At 41.2% G+C, this 18,247-nt stretch overlaps 1 protein-coding gene across 11 annotated transcripts in view; it reads right to left on the bottom strand.

Annotated features, from left to right (window-relative positions):
- The window catches only part of clip1a (CAP-GLY domain containing linker protein 1a), a 32,767-nt gene that overhangs the window by 1,458 nt on the left and 13,062 nt on the right, over positions 1-18,247 (bottom strand). For 5 of the 11 annotated variants that reach the window (XM_028995739.1, XM_028995743.1, XM_028995738.1 and 2 more), the window contains exons 9-27: positions 17,479-17,583; positions 15,486-16,373; positions 14,951-15,046; positions 14,567-14,624; positions 14,369-14,452; positions 13,890-14,046; positions 13,554-13,719; positions 12,780-12,995; positions 9,512-12,205; positions 7,392-7,529; positions 5,380-5,486; positions 5,041-5,140; positions 4,732-4,784; positions 4,520-4,537; positions 4,025-4,142; positions 3,335-3,494; positions 3,145-3,197; positions 2,291-2,296; positions 504-631 (exon numbers count right to left, since the gene is read on the bottom strand). In XM_028995739.1, coding sequence (XP_028851572.1) covers positions 504-631; positions 2,291-2,296; positions 3,145-3,197; positions 3,335-3,494; positions 4,025-4,142; positions 4,520-4,537; positions 4,732-4,784; positions 5,041-5,140; positions 5,380-5,486; positions 7,392-7,529; positions 9,512-12,205; positions 12,780-12,995; positions 13,554-13,719; positions 13,890-14,046; positions 14,369-14,452; positions 14,567-14,624; positions 14,951-15,046; positions 15,486-16,373; positions 17,479-17,583 — 5,345 coding nt within the window. The remainder of the gene's footprint in view (positions 1-503; positions 632-2,290; positions 2,297-3,144; positions 3,198-3,334; positions 3,495-4,024; positions 4,143-4,519; positions 4,538-4,731; positions 4,785-5,040; positions 5,141-5,379; positions 5,487-7,391; positions 7,530-9,511; positions 12,206-12,779; positions 12,996-13,553; positions 13,720-13,889; positions 14,047-14,368; positions 14,453-14,566; positions 14,625-14,950; positions 15,047-15,485; positions 16,374-17,478; positions 17,584-18,247) is intronic. The other 6 variants (XM_028995735.1, XM_028995736.1, XM_028995745.1 and 3 more) reach the window with 6 other exon arrangements.

Genomic DNA, 18,247 nt, shown 5'->3' with positions numbered 1-18,247 from the left:
TACAACTTATTGTATTTTTATGACTGCTGGACATTTATACGATCTTTGATTATCATGAAAAAAAAAATTTTTTTTTTTTTTTAGTATTTTGTACCTTAGTACAGATGGGCAATAACTGGGGGTACAACATATTTAAAATAAACATAAAATAATATTAAGGACAAATATGTTTGTAAAGTTTTTTCTCCACTTAAGTCAAAAAGGTTTCACAGAAAGTTTGATTAAATGAGCCAATAAGCCAAAGTTTTTAAGCTTTGATCTAATGAAAGTGTTTTTTTGTGAGGAATAACAGCAAATTGCTTGCTCATTTTAAAAGGCCTTTCATGTTGCATAACACACTATTGATATAGTTGTTTAAAAACCCTTATTTATCAGAGTACTTGATGAAGAAAAGAAAAGGATGCAACCCTGAATAGGACTAAGCAGTTATGGAAAAGTCTGACGTTCTTGGTGACTATAGAACCACGCAGAATTGCAGGCAGATGTTGGAAAGAAGTTCTCACTTGTCATGGTTGTCCAGCTCATTAGCGTTGTTGCCGTTAAGTGCAGCCTCTGCCATCTTCTCCATTCGGGACTTGAGCTCGTCATTCTTGCGCTGCAGGTCCACGATGACTGAGTTCAGGAACTCAATCTGTCCCAAAAGGTGAAAGGTCAGTAAGTACAACACAAAACATAGCCAAACACCCACAACCATGTGACCATACATCTTCAATCCCAGTAAGCCAAAGTTAACAAACGCATAGCCCAGCGTGCTCAGATCCCATACAACACAGCCCCCTGAACAGGAACGGACACAGCGAGCAGGAACACACCATGTGAACAGAACGGTTCCACACATAAACACAGGTGCTTAAAGAACACCTTCATGTACCTGTTCCTGAACTCACACCACATGAAAGGCGCATGGCTGGGGTTCCTAACTTAAGAGTTGGGGATGGTTTATGGCTCATGACTGCACATTTGGAGAAGTGGAAGAACCATGGAATACGAAGCTCAGCATCCCTGTTTATTTACATTTACAGCATTTATCAGACACCCTTAGGTTATAGACATTCTGGTTGGTTACAACCGAACCATTAATATAATCACTATATGTCGCATTCTGCCTCATAGCATGAGTCAATCCCACTGCCATATTTGAACGGGGTTCCAAGCTCGTTAAATAACACTTCTCTCATGGTACAAGCAAAGATGCCTTTTGCACTGTGTACAACGAGCAAATGAAGAAAAGGTAAAGGATCAAGGCATAATATTTCATAAGTAAGAATTTATTTTATAATCTTGTATTTAAAAAAAAAATCGGACAAATAATGTTATTCATGTTAGACCAGAATATCCCAACCGACCCTGTAGGAACAGCTCGGACACTGTTTGGACCCATGGATATAGATTTAGTAGTTTTTAAACAAATTATACAAAATGCCTGCCCTGTCTATAGTTATTTGTTTTTCCAAATAAACAGGTAAATGGATGTTAATCTTTCATACTAAATATAAAAATAACATGTTTTCATTGAAAAATGAATTGTATACCTTTCATTGTGTATAGTTCTCTACAAATCAATGCGGTAAATGTAAATGTAGATAAAAGTGTAAATATAAATGTATGAGTGGTAAAGCTACAGGGTTTATCACGGAGATTGCCAGGGTCTTTCAGCTAACATTGCTTGAGGTGTTTGTATTTGCATTGTTCTGAATGTAGTAAGAGTGTAGTTTAAGTCTATTTTGATTAAAAAAATACCCCTATGCATATTATATTCTAAACATAGAATTATACTTTTGTTAACAGAAAACACTTCTCAATGTAGTAGCTTAGTTGCTCTGGATAAGGGTGTCTGATAAATGCTGTAAATGCAGTGACTGTAATTCCCCTTTACAATGTGTACAGCTATTGGGAACATTGGATTAGAGATTAAATATTTAATAAATTTAACCTAATAAATAAACTGTGGTATCATCGGCATCCACTCCAGGTGCTGCCGATAGCCTCAAATACCAGCAATGGAAGCAGTGATGGCCACACGTCATCAGTAATCAAGCATCTGATTCGGTTTAGGGAGGTACATGTTGTAGGTATGACAGGTTAAAATTTTGTGAATATCAGAAAAAAGGCAAAAGAGAAATGCAATAAAAAATAATAAAATAATAATAGTACTACAGGAACAGGACATTCAGGTAATTCTTTTACCAGTAAAACAGAACATGTAACACGGCGCAGACCCAGAACAAAAGGATAAAAAGGAAATGCAGAGGAGACATGCTCAAGGGAAGGATGAGAAACAGTAACAAACCGCTGCCTGATTGGGGGAGGCGTTGGAAGAGGAATAAAAGAAGGAGGGAGAAGAGACAAAAAAATAAATAAAAAGCAGAAGATTTTAAATAAAACCTCACAGAACAGTCAGATCATCACAGACAGATGAGAGACTAAAGCAAGAAACAGCTAAAAACTCACCCGCCCCCCCCATCCCAAACCTGCACTAAATGTGCATTTATGAAAAATACTGGCAGAAACTACATATCTTGCATTCATAAGTACATTCATATCAGTGTTATATGCTAATTACTTGCAACTATGAAAACACTTCAGCTTTGAAAGACATAGGAAACAGGTCCATTTTCCCCACAGACCACCATGTTTCCACAGCAACCTAGAACAAGTACACTTTGCATTTCATGCTCTGCAGTATCTATTAGTACCAGACGCCAAGCATAGGTTCTATCACACATAAAATCAATTTCAAATTAAATCAGCACAAGGATACTGATGAGTGAAGACTGTCAACAGTTTGGATTTGATGGTAAAGAATGGGTCCCTCCAGCAGGACCAGGACCATAGGTTATTGAAAAAAAATTTGCGCCTCTAAGTGGAATTGTAGCTCATTCCAGCTCACCTGTCTGGTACCAAACTGAACACAACACACCTCATGCAAAGATCACAAAGTAATAGAATACAAACATTAGTCAGTCAAAGACAGCAAATTTTGGCTCTGATAATGGACAACGCCATTGGAACAAATGAGAAATTTGATTTATTCACCATTTTAAAAAAAATAATTTCAGCATTGGTATTACATGTTGGAATGACCTCTTCAATTTTACTTTTTAAATTGTTTTTAAATGCAGGAAATCTACTTGTTGTGGGTACCTGACTCTCAGCTGTCTGCTTCGCCTCTCTCAGCTGGTCCAGAACAGAGTCACCTGCAGGAAACACACAATGTTTATGATATTGACATTATGACCCATCTACCACCGCATGGTGCATTTTTTTACAACCTGGTATGCGGCACCTACTGTGGCTACTCTAAATACGCAACAATGCAGTCAGCCCTTTGTACCTGAAGAGGAAGTGGTTGAGGGGTCCGTAGCAGTCCGCTTCGCCAGCGTCTCCTCCAGGCTGAGGAGGCACTCCTGTAGGGAGGACTTCTCAGTCTCCAGAGTCTTCACTGCCGACTGGAGGGCCTTTACAGATGAACACTCACCACGGAGCTGCACTATCTAAATAGACACATCATGATTCCCATTAGGCAACATTTCAATCAGCTGATCATTTTCAGTTAATATAAAAAAAAAAAAACAGCAGCACAGTATCCTTGAATCTGATTATTACTCTTGATCTGTAGCCAATCAGATAGTGCTGTGGGTGGTCTGTCAACTAGTCAACACTGTGTTTGTCCCTCAGTTCAGCAGTCTGTGAAGGTTTGGTCAAAAAGCTGCTTAGTTCAATTAGAAGATTCAGAATATTAAACCTATAACATTAAAAGTATAACATTAAAATAAATCTCTGTCCTGTTAGACCTTTATCACCAAGATCAATCACAGCACATTACACACTGTGAGAAAAACTAATTAAGAAAAGCGATCCACCAACGTTTCATGTTCTGAAAACACACACACACAAGGAATCACGGAATAGGTTGGACCCTGATGGAACCATCTGATGAATCCTGGTCTCATTTGAAGGAACTCAAACACAAATGAACTCAACAGAACATTCCAGCAGCGTAAGCATGAATGAAAGACTGTACCTCAGCTCTAAGCAACTCCAGTTCTCGGTCCCGTTCAGAGATCAAGGCACTGTTCTTCTTGAGAGAAAGTTGCATGATGGACTTCTCTTTCTCCAGCTCCTCCTTCACTGACTCCTCCCTGAGCAAATGAGGAGTGGTCAAAACTGCTTTCATGACTCTTATTTCTTTGACATTTGGAAAAAAAAAAGTTTTAATTAATGTTTTCAGAATATTTCAATATGAAAAACATTTTATATATATTTATAAACCTTCATTTTAGCATTAATGTATTATTCTATTGAGAAATCTATCTCAATAGAAAAGGCTCTAAATTGATTAGGATTTTATGTGCGCTCATGGAAAGAAGGGATCTTTGGATTTAGGTGGATTATGATATAATCAACAAATGTATTCAGGAGAACATACACAAACACTGATGCAAGATGGGTGTCGGGATAAAACAAAAAGAAAGACGACAACAGAAATATCAGACAACGGTACAGTGTAAATAAATACCTGTGACCATTGGACACGCTTTCCACCATTGAGACAAAAGTAAGAAGCAGACAAGAGCAGATAGTCAGGATAGTCAAGCGCAAGAGACAGGCAGAAGCTCTGAGCTCCAGCATGATCTGAGACAGACAACACGCTGACCACTGCAGACATTCCACTCTGCCATGCTCAGAGAACCGGCTTCTGATGGGCTCATAGGTGCAGTAGGAACTTACCTGGTTTTCATTTCCTTCAGCTGAGTGCTGAGGCTAGAGCAGTCCTTCTCAAGCTGGTTAAGAGAAGAGTAAAAGCATTTTATGGATGTTACATTTCATCAAGGGCCTAATGGTCCCTTGAAAAGGAGCATTTCTGTTTACAGAAGAACAAATCTCAAAATCTGGTCTGCAGGTGGAAATCATTTTAAATTATTTAAAACTGTAATTTGAATGGTGCTGATGTAAACGTGGTGGTATAGGAGTAAGATCGTGCTTAAATTAGTAAACGGAAATGAGTGAACGAGTAATTGTGATGGAGAAGCTCCTGACCTGTCGGCTGCTGTTCAGCTCCGCAACCAGTCTGATCTTCTCCTTCTGCATAGCCTCAAGAGACCCAGCATGCTCTGTAGATGTCTGCTGCAGATCCTCACTACACACACACACACACACACACACACACACACACACACACACACACACACACACACACACACTTAATCTCCACATCCTCCAGCTTCTGGTCTCCGTACTTTAAATCAGCTTGTTACTAAAAGATTTAAGGGGTTGCAAAGTATGGAACGGTACAGAAAAAGAAACAAAAAAGCCCAACACACTACTGTGACTACGAGTAAAAGTAGTTCTGGTGTCAAAGCATTTTCTCATACTCACATCTCTTTGGACAGTTTAGCAATGGTCTGTTTCTCAACGCCCAGCTTCTGCTTGGACTGGTTGAGCTCCTCCTGGTACTGCTCGTTCTGCCACGTCAGTGACTCCAGCTACAGGATGAAAGCATTAATGAGTTCGTCAACTGAATGATTTGGTAATGTAAAGGATGCACAATATCTTGAATTTAACAATATCGTTTAAAAACAGCCTGTAACAGTAGATCCTAAACAGAAAACAGAGAAACAGTGATTCATACAGGGAGTGCAGAATTTGGAAGTAGTTTTTAGTTTGTTTTTATTTTTAGCTATTTTAGGGGGATATCTGTGTGTGCAGGTGACTATTACTGTGCATAATTATTAGGCAACTTAACCAAAACATCAACATTGCGTGCAGCAGCAACCACAGCCTCCCAGACACTGTTCAGAGAGGTGTACTGTTTTCCCTCCTTGTAAATCTCACATTTGATGATGGACCACAGGTTCCCAATGGGGTTCAGATCAGGTGAACAAGGAGGCCAGGTCATTAGTTTTTCTTCTTTTATACCCTTTCTTGCCAGCCACGCTGTGGAGTACTTGGACGCGTGTGATGGAGCATTGTCCTGCATGAAAATCATGTTTTTCTTGAAGGATGCAGACTTCTTCCTGTACCACTGCTTGAAGAAGGTGTCTTCCAGAAACTGGCAGTAGGACTGGGAGTTGAACTTGACTCCATACTCAACCCAAAAAGGCCCCACAAGCTCATCTTTGATGATACCAGCCCAAACCAGTACTCAACCAGTCAGACTGGAGCTCTCTGCCCTTTACCAATCCAGCCATGGGCCGAGTATTGCACAAGAGTATTGCACACCTTGTGCTTTTAGGCATTCCAGTGATGTTGCTGCTCTGAAATATGGCCAAACTAGTGGCAAGTGTCATCTTGGCAGCTGCACGCTTGACTTTTCTCAGTTCATGGGCAGTTATTTTGCGCCTTGGTTTTTCCACACGCTTCTTGCGACCCTGTTGACTATTTTGAATGAAACGCTTGATTGTTCAATGATCACGCTTCAGAAGCTTTGCAGTTTTAAGGGTGCTGCATCCCTCTGCAAGATATCTCACTATTTTTTACTTTTTCTGAGCCTGTCAAGTCCTTCTTTTGACCCATTTTGCCAAAGGAAAGGAAGTTGCCTAATAATTCTGCACACCTGATATAGGATGTTGATGTCATTAGACCACACCCCTTCTCATTACAGAGATGCACATCACCTAATATGCTTAATTGGTAGTAGGCTTTCAAGCCTATACATCTTGGAGTGAGACAACAAGAGGATGTCTGGTGTCTTCCCATTGTAAGTCACTTTGGATAAAAGCGTCTGCCAAATAAAGTAAAGTAAAGTAAAGGATGAAGAGGATGATGTGGACAAAATACTCATTTGCCTAATAATTCTGCACTCCCTGTAAAGTGAACGATGAAAAGCACACAAACGCATCAGGAAAAAGCCACATATTCAGCAAGAGACCACATATTTCAATGTCTCTACAGCATCAAACTGTACGCAACACAGACCTGCTGAAGCATCTTGATGTCCACGTAGATTTACTACTTATCTGGCAGTTAAGTAGCTTCCCCTTGTCATTTCTGTGTTCTCACAGATTATTCACCCAAATAAAACCAAACTGCGCCAGTAACGCCGCAGCCAATAAGCATGGGCTGACGCATGACCGATGCTTTCTTCTCAAATACGGTCATCCCCTTTCTTCCAATGTTAATCACTATCATCTTGTGATTAATCCTGTGTGATTCTGCTAAAAGCAGATGGCTCTACAGCATTATGGTGTATTTGGCAAGAAATTCAATAGACCAAATTAAGGAAATATTTGCCAGAATCAGGTTTCTTTTTTTAATGTGATTTAATGATTAACCAACATTTAAGTGGAACCCACATTGACAATCTAGTAATATGTAAACATTGATATTTAAACCGTTAAAACCACATAACTACCTTGAAACCACAGTGTCCTGTAGACCTTTGACCTTACCTGACTCTGCATCTCCTGCTTGGCCTTTTTCAGCTCCTCCAGCAGGGCCTGAGACTCATTCTTCTCCTGGAGCAGACAGTTTTTCTCCTGGGTCAGTTTGTCCATAGCCTGGGTTGTCTGGCCTGCAGTTTCTGCATCCTGAACATACAAAAGAACATGTAAAAATATTTCTCAGAACACAATGTACCAGTGTTAGAAGATGGGATTGGTGAATATGCTGGCCATTGATCATTTTAGATTTGTAATAGATTTTTAAAACATTTTTTGCCAAACCTGAAATAAAATATGAATGCAATTTTGATGAACTACACTATAAAATCAATTCTAATATATGTTTGTCATGTAAATATATATGTAAAGAATAACAAATAACATGTTATTTCAAAGTGAAACTAAATGTGTTGATTACATGTGTTCACAAATTCATTAATATGTTAGTCTGCAGATGGAACCAAAAAAATTATAATTAATCATAATTATATTAATTACCATGTTCATGCAAGTATAAATTACATGCTACTGAAGCTAATTGAAGCACTAGACATGGTTACTATAATATGCTGCATCCCAGTTTTGCATCTACATCTACATGAAAAGTTGCCAACACGATGTAACTACAGGAATCTCAAATTATTACATCCTGTGGCCTGAGAACGGAACCACATTTAAGAAATATGGGGACAATGAGATCTTGCATGTGAACTAAATGTATTGAGTCTGAGGTACTAGATGAAGAAATGATATGGGGTCTCATTTATAACCATTGCGTATGCAAAAAACGGGACCTAAAAGATGTGTACGTCTCTTCCTACGCATACATTATGATCTATAGAAACAAACATGACAGCATAATATGCCTATATTAATGCAACTCTGATCCATACGTGCAAACATTTTTGGGGAAAAACCATGAGTGGCATTAGTATATTTATAATAATTCCTTGTTCTAAGGAATTATATATAATAATTACTTGTGCTAGCGAGTAATACACCATACATTTCATTTCACTTTTTCAGGTCACTTATTTTTAATAGAGAATTATATAAACATATAATTCAAAAGTAAATCTTAACTTAATCTCCACTTTTAATCAATGCACCACTGCTGTTGAAATGCAAATGGATATATTTACGTAAATAGATAAGATGCATTCTATAAAGTGCAAGTTACATGTGACGCTGACATGATCCTGACAAATGTGGTTGGACGATGGCCTGGTTCAACACATGACTCGTTTATCTCACAAAAACATTGTGTAATTATTCATATTGAATAATTTATTATAAAGTGCAGGTGACAGCGGCTAACCTTTCAAGTGTTCCTCACCCCCTTTTCAAACCTCCAGGACGCAGAGCAAACTCGCTTTCTTCCACAATGGCACGCGCACAATAAGCCCTCAGACATGTAGCAGACATGTTCCTTCAATGTCGTGCAATTCTAAATTTTTATGTGATCACTTATGATCTATGATCAGAATTCACTTAATTCACAGCCTTTGTCACCTGTTGCCACTCACTGACTCGCTTTTTGTTAGTCACCCTGCGACTTTAACCACCTAACTTCACCCACAAGCACATCTATTTCAGTTTCAGAAAAAAAATATTTTACATTTTTCCCCTCGAATGTCATTTTTTTAGGTTTACATCAGACACTTAAATAATCATGAGGTGTATGTACCATGTATGGTTGAAGGGGTGTGTGAACAGGGTGGAATATGCAGCAAATGCTGAGAACAGATTTATAAAACGTATATTCCATGCAGATGTGAGTGTGTTTTCGTCTTTTGATCGCACGGACACTTTTAGTATGAGTTCTACGCAAAGTTTTATAATGAGACCCCTGGTCTGGTCTGTTTAAGTAGCAAAAACATTTCATCTATTGTAAGGTTACACTAGATGGAATGTCTCATTCTAAAACCACAGGATGGCAGAAATTAGTAAAGCTAGTGATTGTGTTAGTAAACTACGGTTAGTAGTAAGGAACTTAAGAAGGAAATTCAAAGAATTGGGTGACAAATGTGAACAAAAGCCAAAACGAGCGTGTTAGCATGCAATAAGAGGTGCAAAAAAAGCAACTGCGGTGCTGGTTGGCGGAGCGAAGGCTGTTAGCGATGAAGTACCTCAAGCTGCTTGGCAAGAGTGTTTTTGCATTGGGCCTCAAGCTGAGCGACTTTTTGGTTGGCTTCATCCTTCTGGGTGAGCAGGGCCTCTCTCTCGGCCTGCACCTTAGCCAGGCTAGTAGCAATCTCATCACGGGTCTTGGAGGACAATGCTACTTGTTCTGCAGACACTTGCTGTTTGTCCTCCATTTCGGAAACAGTTGTTCGAAGAACCTGGATGTCACTTTCCAACATTGACTTTGAGGAACAGACCTCTTCTAACTTACCCTTCAGCTCCTCACAAGTTTTATCACGGCTCTCCAGGTCTCGACTTAGAACGGTGAGCTCTTGCTCCAGATTGGCCCGCAAGGTTTGGAGGTCAGCCTTCTCCTTAACCATGGAGGCAGCCTCTTTCTGGAGATCCTCCAGTCTGGCAGAAAGCAGCTCTCTTTCAACCGCCATGTCTGACCTCACCTGGTCACTCTGCTTCTGCTGTGCTTTAAGGCTCTTGACCTCCTGAGCCAAAGCAGTTTTCTCTTCATTAGATGTCTTCAGGTTGGCAGACACATCAGTCACCGCTTGGGCACTAGTAATGGTCTGCTGGTTGAGGTCTAGTATTTTGATCTTCAACTGTGCACTTTCTTCAATCAGATCCTGCTTTTCAGAGAGAACTTTTTCAGAAGAGGCTTTCAACTCCTCCAGCTCATCACTCAGGTTCCTTCGCTCGTTACTGGACATTTCCAGTTCAGCCTGAATAGAAGCAATTTCTCCAATCAGTTTGGCTTCTGACTGCAGGAGAACGTCCTTCTCTTCATGTGAAATGGCCACCTGCTTCTCCAACTGCTCTATCTTCTTCTCTAGAGACTCCTTGAGGGTACAGACATCAGTGTTGTTTTCTACCAAAGTCAGATTTTGTGCCTCAAGCTTTGCACTCTTTTTAGAAAGGGACTCATTCAAAGAAGAGAGTTTTTCGACCTCACGTAGCAGGTCATCTTTCTCTGACTGAATTTTCTGGAGATTCATGCCAACGTCTGTCTGCTGGGAAGTGAGTTGGTCTCTTTCTTTTCTGAGGGAATCCATCTGTAGGGTATGCTCTTCATTCAAATGGCCCAGGTCGTTCTTTACCTTGCAGAGCTCATTGGCCAGTTCTGCTTTAGCTCTTTCCAGAGCTTGAAACTCCAGGCTCTTCTGTTGTAGCAGTGTCTCCAGGTTGCTTTTTTCTAGTAATAGAGACACTCTCTCAGCATCTATGTCCTGCATGTTTCGTTTTGCTTGTTCTAGTTTCTTGGTGAGACTAGAATTCTCATTCTTTAGATCAGCAGATTCATTTGAGGCACACTCCAGAAGTTTTTTGGCATTGCACAGGTCTTCAAGTTGAGCCATGAGACCAGCTTTTTCTGAAACTTCTCTCTCATGCTTCTCTGCAATCTCAGTCTTCTCAATCTCTAAACGCTCTCTTTCAACCTTCTGCTGTTCCAAAGTTGACTGCAAGGCCAACTTCTCCTTCTGAAGTGTTTGAAGAGTTGTTTCAGTTTCTGAGATCTTCAGAGACAGCACTTGACTCTTTTGAGTAAAGACATCAGAATTTTGTTTGATCTTTTCATTAGTTGCCTTGAGCTCTTCGGTGGAGAGTCTGACTTTCTCAGCCAATTCCATATTTGCTTTGGCGAGTTCATCCCTTTCAGAACATACCTTCCTCCAATTGGCCAGAAGATCTTCCTTCTCTTGCAGAAGGTGAAGCCTCTCTGAGTCAGTGACTTCACTGCTTGTTTTGATCTCTTCTAGCATCTTAGCCAGGCTGCTCTTGGAAGCCTCTAACTCTGTATTATCCCGTACAAACCTCTCAAGGTCTTTGTTCATGGAACAGAGCTTATTTTGCAGCTCAGCTTTTTCAGATACTAGTGACTCTTTGTCCAACATGACTGTGGAAATCTGAGTAGACAATGCAATCTTCTCCTTACTGAGGTTTTCCTTGTCATCCCGCAACTGAGTATTCTTGGCAAAGAGATCATGCTTCTCAGAATTTAGATTCTGAAGCACAGATTGCAGCTCAACATTCTTTGCATTAAGCTCTTTCTTTTCTTTTTGGAATTCCATTTTTTCAGCCTCAGAGGTCTCCTTTAATGATTTCAGCACATCCTGCTGTCTGAGGAGCTCTTCCTTCAGGACATCCCTCTCACCACAGGTGTTCTCATAATCCTGGATCAGTTTCTTGCCATTGGATTCATGCTGCTCAATTTCTTCTTTGCATTTCAGGATAAATTCTTGATTTACAGAAGCCACCTTCTGTAGATCTTCTATTTGAGCTTGGTGCTTTGATTCCAGGTTCTTCAGGTTGGTGTTAGCAATTTGCATGTCTTCTAAGCTAGTCTTATGATCTTGCACCTGTTGGGAAAGTTCTTGTTTTTCTGCTGTTATTGAAATATTGTCCTCCACCAAACTCTGTTTGTTGCAACGTAGTTCCTTATTTTCACACAGGAGCTTTTCTTTCAGTGTTTCCAGCTCTTCATATTTTGTGCAACTCTGTTTATGAGCCACTTCTAAGGAGAACACCTTGGCCTGGAAATCAGAGACTTCACCCTTTAGAGCCTCTCTTTGATCCTGTAGCTCTGTATTCTCATTATTGAGGTGATCACATGCTGTCTTCAAATTCACAAGTTCTGCGTTGAGCAGTTCAACCTCCTGCTTGGAGGAGTTTAAATCTGCATTGAGAGACTAGAAGGGATGAAGTTGGGGGGCAAAAACAGGGCAAAGGGGAAAAGGTTAAGTGAATGAAAACAGAAAAAAGAATGGGGAGGGGCGCAACAAATAAAACACACCCCTGGATAAAGGTCAGCATACACAAGCATAAAAACTGAGAGCAGGAAAGAAATGGCAGGTCAAACCATCATTTAGCTTGATCAGTTTGTGCAAGGATACACCAGCAAATACTTGAAAAGTATGTATACAAGTATGTTTATGCAACTGATCATAAATCAAAAGCAAAAAGGGCTCAATATATCTGTTGGTGTATGACTGAAATATAAAAAAAAAAAATGTAAAAAACTCAGGGCTAAAACCTAAAAAGTAACGAATGCATTGTGGTGTGAAATCACTATGATGTCTGATGTATGTTGTAGACATGGTGGAAAAAATGAAGAACTTGAATTCACTGTTACAAGCTGCAAGAACAAGTAAAAGCTTAAATGTAAAATGATTGCAAATGCTTGAAATGTCTGATGCAAAACCAACAATATAGTAAACGACACCTAGAAAAACTTTCAAGCAGACACAATGGCCAGTTGCTTACCTGCACCTTCTCTCTATATAGATGCAACTCCTGCACCTCTTTTTCAAGCTTCTGGTACTTTTCTTTGGATGCGTTCAGCTCTTTACAAGTTTCCTCTGCCTGGATACGAAGCTCCTCCAGCTCCTTGATGTGGAGCTCTTTGGCTTTGGCCAGAGCATGGTCTCCAGATACCTGGATCTCTTGAGCTTTGGACTGAGCTTCTTGTCCACTCTTTTCCTATATAATGAGAAAGGTTACAATAATAATACAACAATTTTGTATTTCACAAGTATTATTTGTTGCAATAAATATGATTAATTTAACAGAAGTGATAAGCAGAACAAAATAAAGTCAAGCAGAGGGCAGCAAATGTGACACTGGACATTGACTACATTATGATCTCAAGAATACCCCCTGCCCCCTGGAGCAATTTAGGGTTAAGTGTCTTGCTCAGGGACACTATGGTAGTAAGTGGGATTTGAACCTGGGTCTTCTGGTGTGTTGTGTAGCCATAGTTTTTGCTGCATCTTAAGGATGTGCATAAGTACATGTGCCTTATTATATTTTTTATATTTATCTTGTCACTGCATGTTATTTTGCTATATCTTAAATATTGAGCTTATTCCTGGTTTATTCAGGTCTTAGTACAGATGCTCTCAAACAGTGTCAGAACAAAAAAGTGATAAAATCAATACATAACTCCATATGGGATAGTTTATTTACTTCTGTTTTTGGTTTAGAAGTCAGTAAGGATCTGCTGTTTTGGTGTGATTAGGCATTGTCACATGCTCTCACCAGCTGTGAGATCTGCTCCTGAAGGCTGGATATCGCTCCTTGATGTCTCTCTCTGGTGTCACTCAGCTCCTGCTCAGCCCGGGCCTGCTCTTGCTTCTGACTCTCCTCTGACCGAGCCGCCCGTTCCCTCTGCTCAGCCAGCTGACTCTGCAGCTCCTCAAGGCGTCTGTTAAAACACACAGGTCAGAGGCCTTGGGCTACTGTTTCAAACTAAATAAATCTATACATATGTAAATGGAAGCAAGCAAATTATACTACCGATGTCTGAACAGAAACGTAAACAGTTTTGAAAGTGTTTCAAAGCAAGTTGTAGTTTTTACTGCATGGCACAGCTACCTCTGTTTCTGACTGAGGTCATCATTCATCTTCATCAGCTGGGCGGAGTTATCCCCTGATGACTTCATCATGTCGCCGATGTCGCTCTCCAGCTTAGTTTTATCTTTGGTCAACTGATCCAACTTCTCCTTCTCGGCCTGCAGCTTCCTCTCCAGACCTGACACACAAAATAACTTTGCTAAGTCTCATATAATTGTGTTCATGTTGTCAGATTTTCATTTAAAGCATTTATCAGACGCCCTTATCCAGAGCGACTTACAATCAGTATTTACAGGGACAGTCCCCCCCTGGAGCAATTTAGGGTTAAGTGTCTTGCTCAGGGACACAATGGTAGTAAGTGGGATTTGAACCTGGGTCTTCTGGTTCATAGGCGACTACCACCCTTTTACCACCCTCAGACGCATTCATACTTTTGTATGAAAGCATCTACATGAAATAAAAGGTTTGTCAGTTTGGAAAAACTCCAGGAACCAACTGACCTGTGAGTTGTGTTTTAAGAGTGCCTGATTCAGCCAAGAGAGACGTGCACTGCTCCTCTTTATTTTTCAGCTTCTCTTGTATCTCTGCCAAGCAAGCGCAAAGAAAGGCACGGCATTAGAGTTACTGCCACAGTATAAATCACCCAAGAGAAGACACTTCAGGAGATTGTGTTGAACAGAATGACTTGACAGTGCTACCTTGCATAGTTTGTGAAGACCTTGTCTGCTCTTCTGTGGAGTCTGCTAGCTTCTGTCTCTGAAAAACAAAAAAATATTACAGATGAAAATGAGTTCACGGATGTGAAATCATTCCGTCATGAGCATACATTTACAGCCACTTTCCCCACACTATAATAGTTTTAAACATTATAGTAAGCTTTAGGCTTCAGAATGAACTGCAATTAATTTGAATGGATTTACAGCTCTAGTTTTAAATCATGCTGATGTACAATTACCTGTGATCAGCAGCCCAAAATAAACACCCCATCTATCAGTACTGACTGCCCCTGTACCTCATGATTTGAAGTCCTTCCCTGAGGTAATATTCCCTGAGGCAATATTTGCTTCTTGGGCATCACTCACCAGTCCACCCAGTTCCAGCTCAAGAGCCTCCTTCTCTTTCTGTAGTGAGGCCAGACTCTTTTGAAGGGACCCCAACTGAGAGCTGAGCTCACAGACCTACAGACCAATGATGGAGTGGAGAGATGATGATCATGAGGATGAGAATGCATGGGAAAACGAGGCCTTGAGCAACTAAAAAAAAAACCCTGAAATGATCAATGTAAGACAAACCAGTGTCGAAAATGCTTATGCCGTTTCCAGCATTTGAGGTTATGTGGGGATCAGACTACTGTTATTGAGAAAGTAGATCCATACTCATTTGGACCCAAGTCCATTCATGTGTTGACAGGGAGGAGGATCAGAAAATGGGCAATGCATTTCATATAATCTAACATAGACGTCCGTACAATGAATACAAGTATTACAGGAGTGTTTTGTATGTAGCTATACAGGTTGCTTCCTAGCTTCCTATCTGAAAGCAACTACAGCTAGAAAAGTACACGTGTTATGGAAACCAAAATGTTGTGGAAGATGGATGGAGATGAGGTGGCCTCACCTGAGCGTCCTTGGAGCACACCATGCCCTTGGATTCTTCCAACTGGGCTTTCAGGCCCTGCAGGTCCTGGTTACCTTGTGCCTGCTGAGAGTGCAGGGCCTCCAGGGCCTTTTCTAGCTCCTGGACCTTCTGGACATTCTCCTGAGCTTGCTGACCCAGTTTGACCCTTTCCTCCTCCTCCAGTTCCTTTACCCTCAGCTCAGTGTTGTGCAGTTTCCCCATGGCGTCCTCTAGCTCCACCAGATGTTGTTCCTCTGCGCGTTCCAGAGACTCCTCCAACCGGTCCTTCTCCTTAGTCATCCCAAGCAGCAGGTCACTCAGCCTTGTTGTCTCGTTCTTCTCCTCGTTGTACTTTGTCTTAATTTCTGCCATGAGCACAGCATGTTCCTTCTTGAAACTCTCCAGGATGTTTGTCACATCCTCCAGCTCAACCTGTGAGGCAGAGGCAGTGGTCTTAGAGCACGCCTTCAACTCTTCCATGGCCTGCTGGTGGGACTCCAAATTGGAGCGGCAGAGTTCGATGGCGTCTGCCTTCTCCTGTTCAACCTGCACCAGGCGGTTCTGTAACTCCTCGTTGTCTTTGGACAGCCGGCTTGAGGAGTCCTGCAGCTGAACAAGGGCCTCACCATGAGCCTGTTCAGCAGCCTCCAGCCTCCGGCGCAAGTCAGCCAGCTCTGCCCGGTGGCTGGCACCCTGGGAGGTCAGCTGGGACCTGAGAGAGGCAACTTCGTCCTGGAGCACAGAGGCAGCAGGGTCAGCAGCGACGCTGGCCACACCCTCACCAGGAGAAGCCTCCAGCCGCTGCTGCAGAACTGCTATCTCCTTATCCCGCAGTGAGAGGTCCCTCGCCAGCTCCATTATCCGGGACTTCTCAGATACCGTGGCCACCTAGAGACCGGACACGACAGACAGGTTCAAACCAAATCTCTGCAAATAAGCCAGAATCGTAAAGGGTTGGATGCGTGAATTGAAACAGGGAAAAAAAAGGGATGCACTGATATCACAGAAGCCAATGGCCAGTGGCCAATCAGTTTATCATAATACTGTGCACTCTCCTCTCTCGAAAGTGGATTCCTTTGCTTAAGATTTGGCAGGGTGGTTTTAACAGTTTGAGAGAGCCCTACTGCAGTCCCGTTGCTTCGAGCTTTGCTCAATTAAATATTACAAATTCAAAATTTAAAATGTAACTGTAAATTTTAGGTCCCCCGAAATCGGTGCATCCATGGAGAAAAAAAAAAAAAAAAAAAAAAAAAAAAAAAAAAAAGAGATGTGTAGAACAAAAATGGTCGAATAAATTGGAGGAAAGGATTTGCTACGACACTACGTTTTGAGCCATTTCAGGGAAACAGAGTTCCTAAAACATTAATTGAACACATATAACAGAGGGTTAACAATGCCTGATTTAAAAATCAGTGTTTTGTAACATCCACTGAAGTGGGTCTCCATTAAAAAATGTTTTTAAAAAGTAGGTATTAGGTGGCACTAATTAATGGAAGGGGGTGTCACAAACAGCGGGGTGGCATTTAATTAGCAAAATCCAAGAAGCCACCCATGCAGATGCCACTACAGAGACAAGGTTAGGGAAATACTATTTGAAATGGGAGGACACAACAGGGACTTCCCTTTCTCCTCCTCTCATAAAAAGACATGTTCAGAATATAGCCCTGAAATGGCCATTTTTAGAAAATGTTCATAACAGAACCAATGATCTGTGTACTATAATTTATAGAATCAGTGCTACTTTCTGAATAAGCACTATAAAAATAGTAGAATACAAAGAGTCCAGATTTATGGTCATAAAAGCAAGGTTAGTTTGTTAGCATCAACATTATTTTAGGTGCCTGGTGTTAGATAGATACAACTGTTAGGTACACACAACTCTCCCAGACAGAATCCCAAAAAGGAGAGACCCAGGTTGTTACCAGTCACGTTCATCCTCCTTTTTCTCAGCCCCAATTCCCACCCAGCCCCACAGCAGACACAAGTCCATTACCCTCGAATCTTCTAACTCCCTCTGGAGTTTCTCAGCTTTGGCCTGTTCAAAGAGCAGGCTCTGCTCAAGCTCCTTAAGATGGGCATGCTCCAGTCTTGTCTGCGTCTGTTAGTAACGAGAAGGAGGAGAGGAAGAGAACACAAACCGGTGCCACCATCACATGCCAGCCCAACACAGAGGGACACAGGGACAGGGAACTGGGGTCAAAAGGTCATGCAGGGGACTAGGATGGGTGAGTTGGAGGGATGTACAGTGTAGGGTAATGGTGGTCGAAGCAAAGATGAAAGCCAAGCATAACGGGTGTGGATGAGGTGTATGATGGCAAATGTAATGTTGATAACTTCAGTAAAAAAAATGGTCCGACTCCAATGACTGAGTGACAGAGCTGTAGTTTGGTAGGTAGGCCCTGGCAAAGCACATTGAGGGTCATGGTGGTTCAAGTTATCACAATGCCACTGAAGCAAGTGACAAGGCTGTTAATGGTCAGTAATTCTGGTGAATGGGTTTGGTGGGATTTAGAAGAAAAAAAAAAAAGCAGCTACATACTTTAGCAAGTGATTTGCATACATCACGTTGCAGAATTTGGAGGGCGATGCCTTTGATGGGAATGTGTGATGTAAAAAGGAGGTGATTTCACAAGACATCTGAGACAGGGGAGGGGGAAAGATGTGAACACCAAATGAGCTCTCAGTTACAGCACAGATGATGAAAATGCACAATTCAGTCATAGTAAAGTATGGGTAGTGGCATGCACACATTTCATACACTG

This window comes from Denticeps clupeoides, chromosome 11 (genome assembly GCF_900700375.1).
Source record: "Denticeps clupeoides chromosome 11, fDenClu1.1, whole genome shotgun sequence".
Taxonomy (NCBI): Eukaryota; Metazoa; Chordata; class Actinopteri; order Clupeiformes; family Denticipitidae; genus Denticeps; species Denticeps clupeoides.
This window is presented reverse-complemented; position numbering and strand designations above follow the sequence as displayed.